The following is a 17,405-nucleotide window of genomic DNA, read 5'->3' as shown; positions in this document are numbered from 1 at the left end:
GATCTTGGTAACGTCTGTATGGCTGCTACATTGTGAGTAGTGAATGGCAGCTGAGAAGCAGCCTGTGCCAGTTTCTTCAAGCGTCTTGGCTTTCAGAAACTCTATTTGGTAGGACAGCAGTATGAGTTTAGTAGATTATAAGCCTGGGCAGGGATTGATGACTTGTTCTCTTTCAGTTAGAAATATTAGAATGCAGACTGTTTGTCTGTGTTTTCTTGCATTCACATTAAGTTTGAAGGTACCTGTTACAAACGTAATGCGTTCACTGTTGCTTTATGGACCTCATATGTGGCTGCCTGAGATGAGCAATTAGTCCTACAGAACTCTGAGCAAGGTCACTGTTGATAAGGAATGTAGTTGGCTTTTCTGTTGTTATCCCCAGTAGCTTCTCCCCTGTTCATTTCTGCCTTTTATTTCTTAGGCTTGTCTTCGTGTCTGCTCAGGTGCCTTCTGTCGCCTCAGCTTTGTGTTGGTGCTCTGTGAACCCCAGGGCTGTGCTTGTGCAGTTCTCCCCCCTTCCTACTCAGTGCAAATCTCTTCTCAATGGTTGCCCACTATCAGCTTGCCTGGAACACAGCAGCGTTGTCCATTCCTACAGTCCTCAAATCCTGCCCCTCATTGAGAGAAGGGTTAATGGGTTGATTCACGTTAATTTACCAGTTCTGTTATTAGAAAATGTGTATGCTGAGATTCCGTTGTGCTGTATGCTGCAGCACTTGGCTGGGCTGACTTGGGTCCATTTGCTCCAATGGATCTCAGGAAAGTGAAGTCCTGCTTACAGTGATAAATAACCATATTGACATTGTAAGTAAAGGTGCTGTTAGTACAGAAGTGCCTTGTTCATGAATGGGCTGGTTAAAAATAAAGTCAAATTCTTGTTTTGTTATGTTTTGTTTTTTTCACCAGCTTGGTTTCATAAGAAGTAAGTGGGCTGAACTGGCCTAATTTAATGGAGGGTCTTGTCCATTACCTTCAGTACTTTCAGAGGGTAAACACTCAGTCCTGTATGCAAAAAATTAATGATAGAGAATAGCATACCAAATTTCTCGTGTTCTGGGTTGGGAATGTTTTACACCAGCCATCTTTGAAGTACTGTACAGGCAGATGAGTTGGCTTATTAGCATACGTTTCATGTGCTCATGAAAAATAATGATTCCAGCCAAGATTTTTGGTAATTATCTTTGTTTTTTTGCGCAGCAGTTTGCCAGTGTCTCTTTGTTCTGCTCTCTTTATTTCAGCAGTGCATTTTCTTCTGGTCTTAGCCACTTCTCCTGAAATTCCTGATAGTGCTGGGAGAAAAATCCCCAGATCCTGGGGCTGGAAAACTAGTTTCTAAAATGACTCCAACAGAGCCAAACAGAGTCTGCTCTGGGTAGGAGAGTGAACTTGCATACTTTGATCATGGTTACAGTAGCAGCCTTAAATTTGTTGTATCCTTTTGTGACTGGGTGCTGCCTGATGCGTGATTCTGGGGAAGTTTTATGACTCTAAAGCCACAGAATTCTGCAAACTTTTGTGAATTCTGCCCTTTGCTTTCACCTTTCTGTCCTCACTCTCAAATCAAGAGAGAAAAGACAAGGTTGAAGAGTGAAAAGTGCAAGTGAGTGTTCTTTCTCTGTGTGGAGCATCATAGTACCTTAGTTGATCTCCAGTTTTGTGCCAGGCAAGATGAGTTCTGATTGTGATCAGCCCCAGCTCCCTAACAAAACCTGTACTGGCCTGATTCCAGGTGGTTAGGATGTACTGATAGCCGTTGATATCTCTTCTGCAAAAAGGGAATTGCAGCCAGCCGTCTCCAGGTGCATGAAGGAGAGGTGTAACATCACAATGACATGTGCTGTGTTTGATAGGGCTGATGTGCTGCTTGCAGAGATCCCATTCTGAGCGTTCCAGGCAGTTTTGAAAGTAGACAGCTGTAGTGGAGATGAATCTGACAACTGGAACAATTCACCTGCTCTGTTTCAAATCAGTGTGACCTTTAAAACACGTGGAGAAATTGTACTCTGAGCTGTTGAATTTGTTCTTTTCTATTTTTTCATTAGTCTCTCACATTAGAGGGCAGATTAGAAGAGAGGCACTTAGTAAGCTTGTTTTCTTCATCTGCAGAGCTCTTCAGAATCTGTCAGACCAGGGGACCTGTTTGCTAGGCATTAAATTAATCGTCTTATGCAAGTCATTTCTTTCAGGCTACGGACAGATTTCACACCGTTAAGGTATGACGTGTTCAGTAACTGCTGTGACAAGGAAACAAGCTTGGCTGGGCTTCGCTGTCAAAAATAGTTTAATTCTGGGTAACCCATCTCATTTTGTACGTGCATAGCAGTAGAAGTGCACATGCTGAACTTTTGTTTCCCTGCAGTAACCTCCTCAGACAGCACTGTGAGACTACTGGCAATAGTCTGTTCAGATCCAGTAGTACTCTTTCCCTGCAACACCTTGGCATAAACTAAGGAAGTAAAGGTTTTCTTTTCCTTACATCTACGTAACAGAAGCTCCTTGTGGTTGCAGCTGCTAGACATGTGTATGCAGAACTGTGGTCCAAGGTTCCAGTCATTAGTTGTGAAGAAGGACTTCTGCAAGGACAAGCTGGTGAAACTGCTGAACCCCAGATACAACCTGCCCATTGAATTGCAGGAGAAGATCCTGACCTTCATCATGGTGAGCCCAGAGCAAACACTGGCTGTTTGTCTCTCTGCTTTATATGCATCTCATTTCTCTCCTGCAGTTACTCATGGAAACCTTTTTCGTGGGCTTTATTCTTCTGCTTCGTGCAGGGGTAGCACAGAGTGGAAGACAAGAAGACAGAACTAGAAAGAGTCCTGTCAGCCTCTGCCTTTCATATTCCCCTCCCAGTCTGTGTATTTGCTCCCCTCTGTGGTGATAAGCAGGGTGAGAGGGAACTTGAGAGTTTTGCAGTCTTTCTCGTGTTTTAAACTGGAGCTAGCTAGAGCAGATAGAGGCAGAAAACGTGCTGTTCACACGGAGAAAATGCCTTTAGGATTGTATGTTTTAGAAGAGTTTGTCTGCCCCAACTGACTGTCCATTTCTGTGACTGTTACTGTTATTTCAAAACCAGATATGGGCCCGAGGGTTCCAAGGAATGGTGGATGTGACCGAAGTAAAAGAAGTTTATCTGGAACTGCTGAAGAAAGGAGTGGAGTTTCCATCTTCTGCTACCAGCAAAGGAAGGTCTAAGGTGGGGATATGCAGGGATGCCTCATTAATCCACTGTAAATCAGAAGCAGGATGTGTTAATTGTATGAGCTCTGTAGACACAGAAGGTGTGTATGTTATTGTTTTGTTTTCTAAATGCTCCAGGGCAGAGTATGACCAATCTACTTAAGCATGTGAGCAGAAATCAGTTTCAATTACAGCAGCTAAGATAACAACAAAGAAACCTGTCCTACATAATAGTGTCTTTTATTTAAAACCACGGAATAGTAGATATGTTCTTAAAGAGGAAGTTTCTGTCTCTTGAGACTTCCAGAACATTTGAAAAATCTGAGCAACCAGTTTGCCTCAAAATGAACGAGAGATGAATGCTTGAAACTTGTCAGCTTTTGGAAGCCTTAACTGAGTAAGATTTGCCTGAAAACATGCCATTCAGAATTCGAGCATTCAAAGAATTGTAGAATGGTATGGGTTGAAAAGGGACCTTAAGCATCAGCTCCATCCCCTTGCCATTGGTAGGGACACCTCCCACCACACCAGATTGCTCAAGATCTCATTCAGACTGACTTTGAACACTTCCAGGGAGGAGACATCCGCAGCCTTTCTAGGCAGGCTGGTTCATGCCTCACCACACTCAGAGTAAATAGTTTCTTTAGATTATTTAGAAGGCTGCAATAACATCTCCCTGGAACAGTGTCTGTTTTTACTTTTAATCTGAGAGATGTACCGATCTGCAAGAGAGGTCTGTTGCCTGTATCTCTCCATAGCTGTTTGCATAACTTACATTCAATAATGTTTGACCCTGTAGCTAATTTCTACCTTTGTGTTTAGGCATATGTATGCTAAATATCATTGTGTAGCATCTGGGATACATTAAATATAAATATGGCTTGAGCATGGGACATTGGCTGAAAATACAGTACATGCTATCCATGCTTTCCAGCAGTTATTTCCAGAATTTTTCTGTTAGAAAAGTTTTCACAAGACTTGGGATATGTGAAAGCTGTTCACCTTTGGGTGCAACCTTGCAATTACAGAGTTAGATGACTGTAATCAGTGTAGACAGGAAGGATATCGTTATACTGAGTTTGATTCAACGACTGAATAGCAAAGAGTGCAAAAACTCGTGTATTTAAGGCTGTTTGAACAAGCTGTATCTTGAACAATTGAAAGAGTGCTTTTGCTAGACAACAATTTTTTCCTTACCAGTTGCAATAAGAGACAGTTCTGTCCGCCACATATTTCAGTCCATTAAATTCTGTTGCAAACCTGTCAATCTTAGCTGCAGCAGACCTGGATACAATCTATAGCTCAGTCTCTGTGAGATTAAGCATGTGATGTATACAGTCTTGTGCAGGGTTGCCTTCTGCTGCAGTCAGTTCAGTTGTAACACAAGTGAAACCCCCCAGCCTGTCACTCTTTCCATGTGTGAATGCATTCTAAACCACCCATGGTTGTAGAACTGTGGTAGCACTTAAGGTAGGACTCACTGTCAGATGGCTTCAGAGGTCAAGGACAGACAGTTTGTTCTCAGCCATTCCTGCTTTGTCTGTAGTGGAATTTACTAAGCAAACTAATTGAAAAACATTCTCAAATTCCAACCTGCTACAAACTAGCTATTACTCTCATTCTTACAAATAGAGCTTGCTCAGCATTGGTTATTTGAAAGCTAATGCCTGGTTCTGTGGTCTGACAGATGATGGTAGCACTCTCATCTGGAAGTCGGTTTCAATTCCTCTGTTAAATGCAAGCTCTGCTCTTTGTCTTCTAGCAGTCCCCATCTTCTGCAAAGTCATCACCATCTTCTGCTAATCCCCCAAAACGTTCTTTGTTGCCTCTTCCCACGGGCCCAACGTTACTGTTGATACCTGAACAGGTACAGTACCACAGGTTTGGAGGGGAGGGGCATTCCACCTGAAACATGCTAGGAACATGCAATTTCAGCATTGCAGGTCGTAGATGGAACCATCATCTCAAGAAGCATAGTTCATTATTCGTGGTTCTAGATTTGTTCACCTAAAGATGTTTCGTATGGTGATTTGCCAAAACAAAGCATGCAGAAATCACTTGGGTAAATGCCAGGCTGTACCCAGCCAGGGAGTGGAATAGTTCACTTGAGCTAAGAATTTCTGCTGATCTCTTATGAGCAAGTTATGCATGTTGATAAAAGATACTTCAGAGATGAGTGAGGAAGCTGAATTTAGTTTTGGATAAGACTCATGTGAAGAAATTGTACTTAAAAGCAGAAAGGAAGGGACAGCTTCTGATCCCACTTGTCCTGCAGTTAACTAAAAAGTCTTCTCAGTATTTAAAGAGGCACTACATGTATAGGAAACCACTAGTATTTTTAGGCTTAGGTCTTAGTGTGATTGGATGTATAAAAACTGAGCTAATTTCCATAGAATGTCAGTGGAGTAAAATAATGCTAATTAGACCCATATTATGCCTAATGGGGAAGAAAGTACGTATTAGAGGTAAGAATTACTTTGCTCTCTCTGTTCACCTGCACAATATTCTGTCCTATTGAACTGAACAGATTGGGAAACTGTACAGTGAACTGGATATGGCGAAAATGAATGTGAGAGTCATGTCATCAATATTAAAAGAAAATGTTCCTGGCTCTGAAAATCCGGATGATATGAATCTTTTACAGGTATGAGGTAACTCACTGATGGGGTTATTAATTTGAACAAAACTGATTTTAGGATCTGTTGTATCCTTTCTTGTAACATTGGAATTTAGATGGCAAAATCAAACCAACATCAAGTTTCTGCCTCTGATTTTGCTCAGTTCCTTTAGTCTCCTTTACCTTCCCCGACATCTAGATAGTCATGAAAGGACAATGCAGCTTGCAAGGTAAATTTAAGCTGTAGGGACTTCCAAGGGCAAAGGAATTTCATAATGGAGCATTCTCTGTTAAGCATGTTCTGTCAAACAGCCCTGAGAAACATTCCAGGTGAGCGCAGTTGCCTGCTGGGAAAACAGGTGATGACACAATATCTCATATCCGTCCTGGAGTTTTCAGAGCTCTCTTTATTATTGCCAATACCTTAAAGGCAATTTGAAGGACAGTGAAGAAAATGAGGCTTTGGGTTTCTGTACATGACCTCAAAGCCCAGAAGCTTGCTGCACATTAGATGGAGCCACGTGCTCTTGAAGTGTAGCCTGAAGTAGTGTCTTGCAGTAGTCAAGTTTAGATTTGACAGTGAAGATGCATACGATCTACTTGCTCATGCTTTTTCTGTTTCAGAAATTTAAAATGTAACGTTGTTGAGCATTTCAACAGCTTTTTATATTAAATGGACATCTTGATGTTTCGTGTTTTCTGGAAGAAATAACAGAAGTTTATCATATCCTTCTTTTTCTAAACTTACCTCCAAAACTCTGTGACAAGGAAACAGTTTTGGTAATTTGTCAACATAAACGCACTGAAGAACTGATACAATTTTTGCAAGACTTTGGTGTGGAGAATTCTTCCTTTGCAGGGAATTTTTCTGGGTACTGTTTGTTTGCCTTCAGGGTTACACTGTTCAGTTGCATCCTTTTATGTGTTGGTTCTCAGCTGAAGGCTGAGATTTAGGAAGATAGCACTGGTTGACCACTGTGTCTCACCTTTAATGACCACCATTGACCACCAGCACTGCTGGTGGGTGGGAACCAGATAGGAGACAGAATCAATGGCTGGGTTTCTGCTCCCCTGGAACTTCCTGGCACCTCCACTGCTGTCTCTGGCAGAGATCTGTAGAGCCGCAGGTCCAAGGAGGAAGGGCCAGTGAACCAGGGATATTTCAGCTGTGAAACAGGAAGGGCGCCTTTCATTTCCTGGCTCCTACAGAGCAGCCCTTCTGCATGCAGGCGCACACACTAGGTTGTACACAGCAAACCAGTGGATTCTTATTGACACTCCCAGTAATAAAATTGTTGGCAAAAGTTTGAGGACAGGGTGTGGAGTTCCCATTTGTGGGGGAGTGACTAAAAACTCATTCCTTCTATGTTAATTTCATTGTTGTTCTTTTCCTCCATGCACTGAGTGGTACAGAACACCAAGCATGGCCAGCCTGTTTCTTTAACCATGTTTAACATGCATGTTTGCTTGTGGCTTTACCTGGATTTCTTGTGTTAGGCTTTTGTTGCTGGAGAACAAAGTCCTTTGTTACAAGAGCTCTTTGTTTAGGCTTTGAGTGAGTGGGAGAGATGAGTATCAGCCCTTCTGATTATCCAGGGTCTCTGAGTAAAAACCTTTAAGGGGGTAAACTTCATCAGTGCAGCGTATTTTTTGGTTCTGCAGTTTGGTGAATGACTGCTTCCAGCCTTTCCCCACCCTGTTCTAGACTAAGGATAGCAAATCTCACATGAAATATTGTGCTTGCCAGTAACAGTTTTTGAAGAATACCAGAAGCCCATTATAAGCTGAAAGAGCCACAAATGTTTGTACTGGGCAGTGAACAGACATGTCTGATGGATGTGCAGGAATTAAGGCCCACGTTGCCAGGTGGGGAACATTGGCACGAGTTCATTGGGATCACTGATGGCTTCATATGAGCTGGTAGTGCATTGCTGTAAATTCCAGTGTTCAAAATGCTGGACTTCATGGTGAGTCAGAATAAAACGTAGAAATTCTTCCTCAAAATGAGCATCACGATTTACTGCTTCGTGATTTATTCAGTTTTACAAAGAAAATTGCCTGTAAAAGGGATTCATAAGAAATACACATTTTTGAGGTGTGGACAAGGTTATAAGATGTGGAGCTGAAGAGGTTTAAAATTTAATTGTATTCATTGAGCTGCATACATTTTTGTGTGTTCCATCCTGGATGGGTGAAGATACAATAGTGAGCAATAAAGTAATGTGCATGCAGATTTGGCAGAGGGGTGGAACATTTCTTCTTACATAATAAATTAAAGAATTACACAAAGCTTATGTTTCTTGAGAAAAACAAGAACACTTTGAAAATAATACCAGAGCCCTTTCTGAATAGCAGTGTGCAAACAGTATTTTGCCCTCCCTTTTTTTTTTTTTTTCCCTTAAGCAGAGCCAGCCAGCATTCGCAAAAATACACTGTGGGAAAAAGAATCTTGGCTGAGATGAAGCTTCTGATGCTAAAGAATGTGTTTCTTTGAACAGGCAAAACCTGCAGGGGAGAGAAATGTAAATAAACTAACCACCATTTTAGCTGGCAATAATGCAGTGTTCTGCTGAGAAACATCTCATAAATATCACACCAGATGATAAGGCTAGGTTTGTGCCAGTGCATGAGAAAGTGCATGGGTGAGGAGCATCCAGACTTCCCCACTGAGAGGAGGACTTAAAGCTACACGGTGATGTCACAGAGCGCTTTATCCTTTAGACTACCATTGTCTTTCCTTCTAGCAGATGTTGAACCTGGATCACATTCATTACATTCATGTGAAGTATCCTACTGAGTTTAATCAGCTTCAATCAGGCTCAAATCAAATTTACTCTGCATCACCCAGAGGAGTCTTCATTATTCTCTAATTTGTAATTTAGACTTTAGAGACAGCTATATCCTCAGAAACGAAGGTAGGTCATGGGTAGGGGCTGGTAGGGGTAGGAGTGCTGGTTTGATGATAGGAGTTGTCAGCATGGCCTTGCAGAGATCAAAGACATGAAAATCACACTATTTGCAATGCTTGGTATGTGTGTGGTTTGTGTAAATGAAGGGACGTGACCTGCGAGCCTCCTGTGCTCCACTGTCTTATCATTCTTCTCCAAAACTGAAATTAGGAGAACACGGTTGTGACTTCAGATTTTTTTCTTCCCCTTCTTTGGGTAGAAGCTGTACAAGACGTGTCGGATGATGCAGGAACGGATCATGGAGCTGTTGGTGACAGTGGAGAATGAAGATGTGATAATAGAGTTAATACAAGTAAATGAAGATCTGAATAATGTTCTCCTGGGACATGAAAGGTAAGTGGTCCGAGCTGGATAAGCACACCTGGTGGCTACAGTCAGTCTGTGGGACTAGTGCTGAATCTTTCCAAGGAGGCAGATTTTTCCATACATCCTGAAAGAGGTGTGATAACAACAGGAGCAGATAATCTGTTTGCCTTCCCCTGGGCACGTCAGAAGCAGCCGATAATGGTAGTTACAAGACCATCAGAATGTGGTAAAACAAGCTGACAGCATAGGCAGGAAGTGAGATGGAGGCACACAAAAATCATTTTGGAATTTGGTGTTCCTTTCTCGTCAAGCACGGTGGATTTGCCATCAGTCTGCTACAAATCTTTCGGGTCTGGTGATGGTCACTACATTTATATACATACAATTCCAGGAAGGAATATTCATTGTCCTTTCTGAACAATTTTGACAGCCTTAACTGCAGAAATTGGCCATGGAATAGCGTTCTGCTTTATTGCATGCTGAAGAGAGTCACTTGCTTTTCTCAACTGAATCGAAACAAGCTGTTCTACCTGCCTTACAGCAGGAAATGTTTCTTCACACATGGAAGCGCTGCAGTGCTCGTGTTGACATCTCGTGTGTTTGCCTGTTATGGCAGCAGCAGCTTGATGAGGTGCTGGCAAAAATGAAATGAAACATAAACTCAGAATTCCACCATTTTCTTCCAAAATACCATAGTGAATATACTCGTGGAGAATATTCTTGTTCAATGGGAACGAGCCTTCCATGTTCAGCAGTTTATATCCTCCTAAATGATCCTGTGAAATCCACTTTAGTCAGAGGTGGGCTTATATGTTTATTAAGGCTGATGAGTGCTGGCAATGCCACGAGCCTCATGAGTTGTGAATAGCAGCTTGTGGGCATGATTTAAAAAATTCCTTGTGGAGGACTCAGCAGGTGATTGAAGGAGCAATTAATAGGCCATTGTGAAATGGGCAGAAGGCTGTGCCTCTCAGCACTGTGATGTTGTGGCTTACTGTAACGAGTCTTCCTGAGTGCAGGTGCCTTTGCACATGGGAGTTGATTAAGTATTAAGATTTATTTGATTAGTGCTTGTTGCAGGTTTGTTCTTTGGAACTCCCTCTGAAAATGAGATGTGTAAAAGACAAACTTATTTTAACCAGCTGCATCTGTTCCATGCTGTGTGCATTGTTTGAAGACAAGTCATGCTGCATTCTCTGTTTCTGATTATTCATGTAGAGTCTAAATTAAATCAGGAGCAGTCACCGTTGTGAAGCAAGCTGGCCTCGTGTGTGTAATGATGACTCCCTCTAGTGGCCCTGGCAACTCTGTTCTTAATGTATTTTGGACAAATGCTTGTTCTGCTGTTGGAAAGGTTTTGTTCTCCTGCCCCTCTTTGCATTTATGTCATCCTTATGGGCCTCACCAGCATGGTGGGCCTGAACACCAAGTGCAGTGTGTGCCAGTCTCATATCCGTGCCAGTTCAGGCCTTTCCTTCTGTAACAGATTGGCCTTAAGGTGCTGACGTTCATCTAACTCCTCTGGCCCCACTGTAGCACCATTTTGCCTATCAGTACACAAACATATTTTGCAGGGATTTCTTTTCAAAACCTATTTTTTTTCCTCAATTAAATTGCCTGAAATAATGAGGGCTGCTTTGCTTATAACTGCCAGATTGTTGTGCAGCACAACAGAAATGTCAGAACGAACGTTTAGCTTTGCCATTCCAACAGGTTCTCTCGAAACAGAGTTCGATTTTTGGAGAACCAGAGAATACAGCGTGAACGTGAAGAGGTGAGTAGTGATGGATGAACTGTGAGCTGCAGGACTGCAAGCTTCCCATTTTCTCTTCATTGTGAAAGCTGTCTCTTTATTGTATGTTTTGTAATAATGTATTGTGAATTTCATGCAGATTTAACTATATATTTACTGGATATATATATATATATTAATATATATTAAATATATATTAACTATATATTTAACTAATAATGTATTGCAGAATTTCATGCAGATTTAACTAAAGCAAAAAACAATGTCAGATGGAAGCTTGATCAAGGAAAATGAGATTTACTTGAATTTTATTACCTTTATAGCTAAGCACAATTATTTTCCATACATGAAATGAGAAACTGTAATGTTGCTTTTATTCTCTATAAACATTTAAAGACTAAAATGCGTTACACAATCAGAATTCACTGTTACTGAGGTTGGTTTTTTTCTTCTGCAGTCAAAGCCTTTTCTGAGTTCTGAATAATGGATTGTAGCAAACCTGGCTGTCCATTATTGATTGATAATTATGGTTGTTAATTATATTGCGCAAAGTAGTTCTGCACATTTCAGCTTCTCGTAAGCCATAATTGCACAGTCATCCAGGGCTCAATAGGAAAATGACTGCTTTGTGGAAGCTGAAATACAGCTGATTGTTATTAAAGAAAGGTAGAAGACGATGTTGTTTCCTTTGGAAAATCTGCTGTTGCTGCAGTCTGGTTATGTAGGTAGATGATTTTGCTCGATGGAGGCACTGTAGGATTAAAGGATGGTTTGAATGGTGCACTGTGTGCATTTGTATTTTATCCAGGAATTTCCATGGTAAAATGGATTTCTTTTTTTTCTCTCAATCTGGTGTGGCCAAACCCATATCTGATTCAAGTACATGATTTTGATTAAAAACTTTGGCTACGTTTTTAATTCTCACACTTTCACAGAGGAACAAGGCAAACCTTTCTCCTGTGCTCTGGGAAACGTTGTGATTTTGAACTTTTCCTGCCAAAATCGAAACTAGAAGAACACCCATTCCCCAAGTACTTATCAAATCAAAATAGCCCCAGTAAGAAATGTATGAGTGTTGAAGGTCAGAGTCTGAGCAAACTCACAGTTACGCTTTCGAACTGAGTCAGCTTGCTGCAATGTGTGTTATCTGGAAATCTTCTCTGGTCCATTAGCTAGCATTTCCACAGCCCCCACCCACTCCATTAAATCTGATATCGCTGACACTTATAGGAGCATTTGGTTAGTGACAAATCTGATTTCAAACATTTACCTTCTGTAAAAATGACAGCTTATGTAAAACTACATGTTCCTTTTTTCCAACTCTCTTCTTAATAGCTTTCTTTCTTTTTGAATGTTAAGCTGTACAGGAAACAGCCATCTGCTCCCTCCAGTGATCTCCTTGACTTCTCTACAGATTCTCCATCTCCTGTGGCTGCAGTGTTGGGGGCTGACCCTGCAGCATCTCAATTTCCAAGTCCTAGTAAGTGATGAATGCGTGTTTCCCTGGCATTCTGATTTCCTAAAACAAACCAACATGAGCTTAGTGGAGGGATCAAGTAGTTTCTTGAAAGAAAGGTATCCATAAGCTGATAAAACATGATAATTTGGGTGTGCGTGTTTAAAAAAATAAATACAAGATGGCATAAGGTTCCTTGTAATATTTTTAGAGGGAGAGCAGTGATCTCAGTCTTGCATTTCAATGTGAGCAAAAGAGCGTTCTTTATGAAACTGTGATAGCTGCCTGTTCTGTAGGTTGGAAGAAAGAAATTGAGATATTCTTTTATTCTTGATTTCCTGTGTTTTTTCAAGGAGGCATTTGATGTCAACAGCAGTTCACTTTGAGAAGGGCACTTTGCCTTCTCTGACGTCAGACTTCTGTCATAGTGCAAGGAGTGACTAAATCTCCTAACTTCAGTTACAATTTTGTCACAATAAACACAATTGGTTCTGTATTCTTTATATGCCTTCCAAACAAAACTTCATTGGTCATAGTACAAGTAAGGAACATTTGCTTAATAACGCTTAAATGATCATTAAATATCACTTTGAATTTCAGATTCCATATCTGCACACCCTGAAGATACAAAAAGGCTGCATCCATCCATTTACCCCCAGCTAGATTTAGCAGCTGCTGTGAAAGTTCAGCAGTTCCCGTGAGTAATCTGTCAAGAAACGATAGCAGATAGCAGATAATCAGAACTATGAGTCTGCTGTAACTGACAAGGAATTTTTATGGAAAGCTCTGGAAAAAAGAAGTTATTTAATACTTCTACAGATTAGTTCAGTAGGAAAGTGAAAACTCCATGTGCTAGACATTGCTTAACATGCTTAAAATATTTACTAACCCTGAAGCACCTTTTAGTCATAACCATGAACTTATCTCAAGATACTTGAGATATATGTTGACTTTCTGCTTGAGTCTTGCCTGTGCTGTAGTTAAGGGGAGAAACAGATGAATTGTACAGACCAAGAACAGTTTAAAATAGAAAAAGGAATCCTTGCAGTTTTCCACCTATTATGTAAATGGAGCACTTGCTCATGCTGCTCTCAGTTGTGACTTAAGGTGAAGACAGCACAGCAGATAAGAATAATGCAGTGATCAGAATATTTAGCTGTACTAGTTTCTCAGTTACTTTCAATGTATTACTCTCCTAGATTTGCAACTGAAGCACAAAACAATAGTGTGAGCACCCCAGCTGGACATACGTATAGCAATGTGAGTAGCACTCCTCTTCAGAATTATTGTTCTTCAAGTGTCAAAAAGATTTACCCTGACTGCTGTCCAAATGGGACACAGGGACCTGTTCTGTGTCACAGTCATCAGGGAATGCTCTGTATTTTGTGGCCATGCCAACTTAATTGTGTGGGGAAGGGAGATTAATTAGGATTATGAACATTGGCCTGCCTTTAGAATTTACCTGTTTTAGTCCAAGAGTCTAAAGTCAGCAGTTTCTCACAGATCTGTGCATTGTTTTGCTTTATTCCCTCAGCTGGCAACTCTTTTAAGCCCAGTGCCTCTGAATCCAGTAAATCTACAGGCTGGACATGCTACATCATCAAGTGGACCATCGCCACCAGGTAATATTACTGCAGACCACTTAACTTTTATGGAGATTTATTTTCTTGTTAGCACTTAAATGCTTTGTATAATGCCTGTTAAAGACTAGAGCAGCATCAAACACTGACAAAAACTCATATAGTTCATGGTTTTCTCTGCCCATTTTAGTATTTAAAGCAACTAGATACTAGATAATATGCTTGTTTCAGAAAGAAATAAAAAAGTAACATTCATAAAACGTGCTATTAGTTATGTTTAAATCTGGATTTATCTGTCTGTATTTACCCTTCAGCTGCATCGAAGAACAAGTTGCAGACACCTCATTACTACGAGATAATGGAATTTGATCCTTTGGCTCCTACAGAGTAAGTAGCTTTTAAAGTAATTTACAGTTCTCTTAGGTGCCAAAGGCAAAAGGGCTTCTGAGATGGCTTTCTTCTGAGTGAGGAAACAGACCATACTGTTTAGGCAGAGCTAAGTGACCAATTGGATTGGAGTTGTTTTTTTTTTAACTGATTAAGGAATAGGCTCCTGTAGTGTGCCCAGTAATCAGCATCTCCAAAAATGGTGAAGTACTGCTATGTCAAAAACTATCCAGTAAAATCCTATTAAGTGATAGGAAAAGGTGAATACAACGCTGTTGGGCTGTAGTGGAGGAAGCCAGTTGATGTTTCAACACAGGTAGTTCTGGAGCAAAGTGACTTGCACGTGTAGAGGGCCATGAAAACGATGAGAGGGCTGGAACACCACTCCTATAGGGGCTGAGGGTTGGGATGGCTTAACCTGGAGAAGAGGCTTTGGGGACCCTATATTGTGGCCTTCTAGTACATAAAGGATCTCATAAAGAAGGTGGATGAGTTTTTACCAGGTCGTCTTGTCACAGGATGAGGGATAATGGCTTTAAGCAGAATGAGAATAGATTTGGGCTGGACATAAGGAAGAAATTTCTTACACTGAGACACTGGAACAAGTTGCTCAACCATGGGAAGAGTTTGAATCAGGTTGGACTGGGCTTTGAGCTGCTGATGTAGTGAAAGATGTCACTACCCATGGCAGAGGGTTGGATCAGATTATCATTGAAGGTCCCTTCTAAATTAAACCATACCATGATTCTGTGAAGTAATTCCTGTTCATAACAACCTTATTTTAATGTTTTGCTGAATCTCAAGAAAATCCTGAATTTAAAATATAAGCAACCAGTACAAGCCAGGCCTCTCCAGGCAGCCAACTAGGCAGAAAACTAGTATGAACTAACCAGGTGGCAGCACTCTCCTTTTAACAGTAAATTGAGAAGATTTGAGTCATCTGCACAAAACTTACTTTCAAGGAACCATCAAACTGTGAGGTAGAAAGATCTCAACAAAGGTTTCATTTATTTATTGAACTAGCGTAGTAATTGCACATCTCATGGCATGGAGGCCATTTGCATTTTGCAGTCATGTTTATTTAATCAAAAGCGACCATTTCCAGAGAGATCTCAGTCAGCATACAATCACAGACATCTCAGGATGGGCTCCTTGCTAATGTGGAAAGTTGAGCATCCTGCAGCTTGTACATATTAGATAAACAACATAAACTTCCAGCCAGGACTTAATTGGTGCATTTTGTCTAAATAAAACAGAGCTGTGACATAAGAGTTGCCCTGTTCTTCTTCTGCCAGAGCAATTTATGAAGAAATTGATGCTGCTGTGCTGAAGCCAGAAGCTGAAAAGCATTCAGAATGCTGAAGGTGGAGATCTGAACACAGAAGTTACTCTGGTGCTGCTCCTGGGCTCTGCTTTGTGGAACGTGAACAAAGAGCAATGAGAAGTGGACGAGTACTTGGATCCACACCTTGAGAATTGGTCTTGAATGTTCAACTGTGTATTGTTCCAGGTGACTTACATGATTGCTATTTCTTTAAGTATTGTGGCCTTCAGAATATAATTTTTGAAGTCACCTGTGTATGAGGTAGCACATGACATCAAAGCCAAGTAAATTAAAAGCACTCTCACAGCTATAGAAGAAAGCTTTTCTTCCACCTTAATCTGTTCTTTCATACTACATAATCCTATTTCTGTTTTGGCCATGTTGATGTCTGTGAAATTCTCTCCCTATAAATATATATATTTCTTGAAATGTATGACTTATCTAAAATTGAGCCTCCTGATAGATATGAAAGATACACAGTCATCACTTTCTTACATTTATATTCGGAATATGGATTTTGTTTTCTTTGCAAAACCCCACCAATTAATAGGATTTTTGTCTTGGTAAGAAGCTGAGCTGGGACATCCGGTGCTGTCATCTGTGATTAACAGAGCAGAAAAAAGCTGTGTGTTGCCATGTTGTGGTTATTAGTAAATAGTGGAAGGGATCACTATTGTTTCCAATGTTCCTGCTCTGCAGCTTCTTGTTCTGGTGAAGGAAAAATATCCATCTACAATGCAAATGAGCACTAGTTATCCATTTATTTTAATCAAGTAATTTAAAGCTGCTTTTATCTCTTAATAGTTTAAGTGCCTTGACTATTTTAATGCTGAATGTAAAATCTGCACTTTACAGATCTAGTTCTCTGAATTTGTAATTGATAAAAAAAATTTGAGAACGTGGTTTATGTTTATAGCTGATAAGCTAACTTCATCTTTAAGTACTGCATTTTAAGTGCTCATGGTTATTTGTTTAAGTGACACGAACACTTAAGCCTTAAGGAATTTTTGTAGCATAGAATTCCAAATAAAAACAAATTCTTACTGAATAGTGAAGCCCCATTACTTCTGAGTTTCTGTAGCTGACGTGCATGTTCTAAATGCAGACAGTATTGGAAGAAGCTGAGTGGATCCGTGGTGTTTCAAGTATCTGGTTCTCAAGGTTGCAGCTGGGTGTAGAACCAGTAGAATCTGTTGGAAGGTGGGGGGGCTTGTAAGCAAAGGTGAAAAGGTAAGCCTCTGCTGTTATTTTTCTTGCATTTTTAGAGTGATGTGGAAAGCAGCTTAAGACAGTTGAAAATAAGATTTGAGATGGATGACTTTTCCTACAGCCTAGTTATATGCAGACCCTAGCATGCCAAATCTAAGTTTTAAATAGCCTATTTCAAGGGTAACCCATTGCTAATTGAACTTGTCAATATTTAAGGAAGGAAAATGACTACAGATGGGTAAAAACTGTGAAGGGAACTGGCTAATCACTGAGGTTACAGAGCTTGTTTCATCATTGGGATGTGCTCAGTATCTGTGCAGACTTGGGCTTTCAAACTCAGGGGGAGGCAGCCTTTATGAAGCAGCATTTGTCAAGAGGATATTTTCGTCTAAAACACGTGGCCAGAACAAAGGAAGGTGTAGAGAGGACTTCCAGGATCAGCTCATTTTTCTAAATGACAAAGAAGTAAAGAAAACCAAGGTAAGATTTTACTGTTATTTTTCCCTAGCCTGCATTCTAAGATTTGTCTTGATAACTTTTTTTTTCTGAAGCACAACTGGAATTACAGATTTATTATAAAGCTTGCTGGTCTTTTCATGCAGATACATTCCACTTGTGTGGGAT

General features: G+C 40.6%; 1 protein-coding gene across 5 annotated transcripts in view; it reads left to right on the top strand.

Moving 5' to 3' along the window:
* TOM1L1 (target of myb1 like 1 membrane trafficking protein) overlaps positions 1-16,620 on the top strand; it is a 104,703-nt gene extending 88,083 nt beyond the window's left edge. For 4 of the 5 annotated variants that reach the window (XM_048965471.1, XM_048965469.1, XM_048965470.1 and 1 more), the window contains 12 exons: positions 2,509-2,658; positions 3,077-3,196; positions 4,943-5,047; positions 5,708-5,824; positions 8,966-9,099; positions 10,786-10,846; positions 12,185-12,305; positions 12,882-12,978; positions 13,481-13,541; positions 13,816-13,903; positions 14,176-14,248; positions 15,544-16,620. In XM_048965471.1, coding sequence (XP_048821428.1) covers positions 2,518-2,658; positions 3,077-3,196; positions 4,943-5,047; positions 5,708-5,824; positions 8,966-9,099; positions 10,786-10,846; positions 12,185-12,305; positions 12,882-12,978; positions 13,481-13,541; positions 13,816-13,903; positions 14,176-14,248; positions 15,544-15,610 — 1,185 coding nt within the window. In that variant the 5' untranslated portion in view covers positions 2,509-2,517 and the 3' untranslated portion in view covers positions 15,611-16,620. The remainder of the gene's footprint in view (positions 1-2,508; positions 2,659-3,076; positions 3,197-4,942; positions 5,048-5,707; positions 5,825-8,965; positions 9,100-10,785; positions 10,847-12,184; positions 12,306-12,881; positions 12,979-13,480; positions 13,542-13,815; positions 13,904-14,175; positions 14,249-15,543) is intronic. The other variant, XM_048965468.1, reaches the window with a different exon arrangement.
* Positions 16,621-17,405: the final 785 nt, after the last annotated feature.

The sequence above is a fragment of the Lagopus muta genome, chromosome 18, assembly GCF_023343835.1.
Source record: "Lagopus muta isolate bLagMut1 chromosome 18, bLagMut1 primary, whole genome shotgun sequence".
Taxonomy (NCBI): Eukaryota; Metazoa; Chordata; class Aves; order Galliformes; family Phasianidae; genus Lagopus; species Lagopus muta.
Note: the sequence above shows the minus strand (reverse complement) of the source record. Positions and strands in the feature narration are given on the sequence as shown.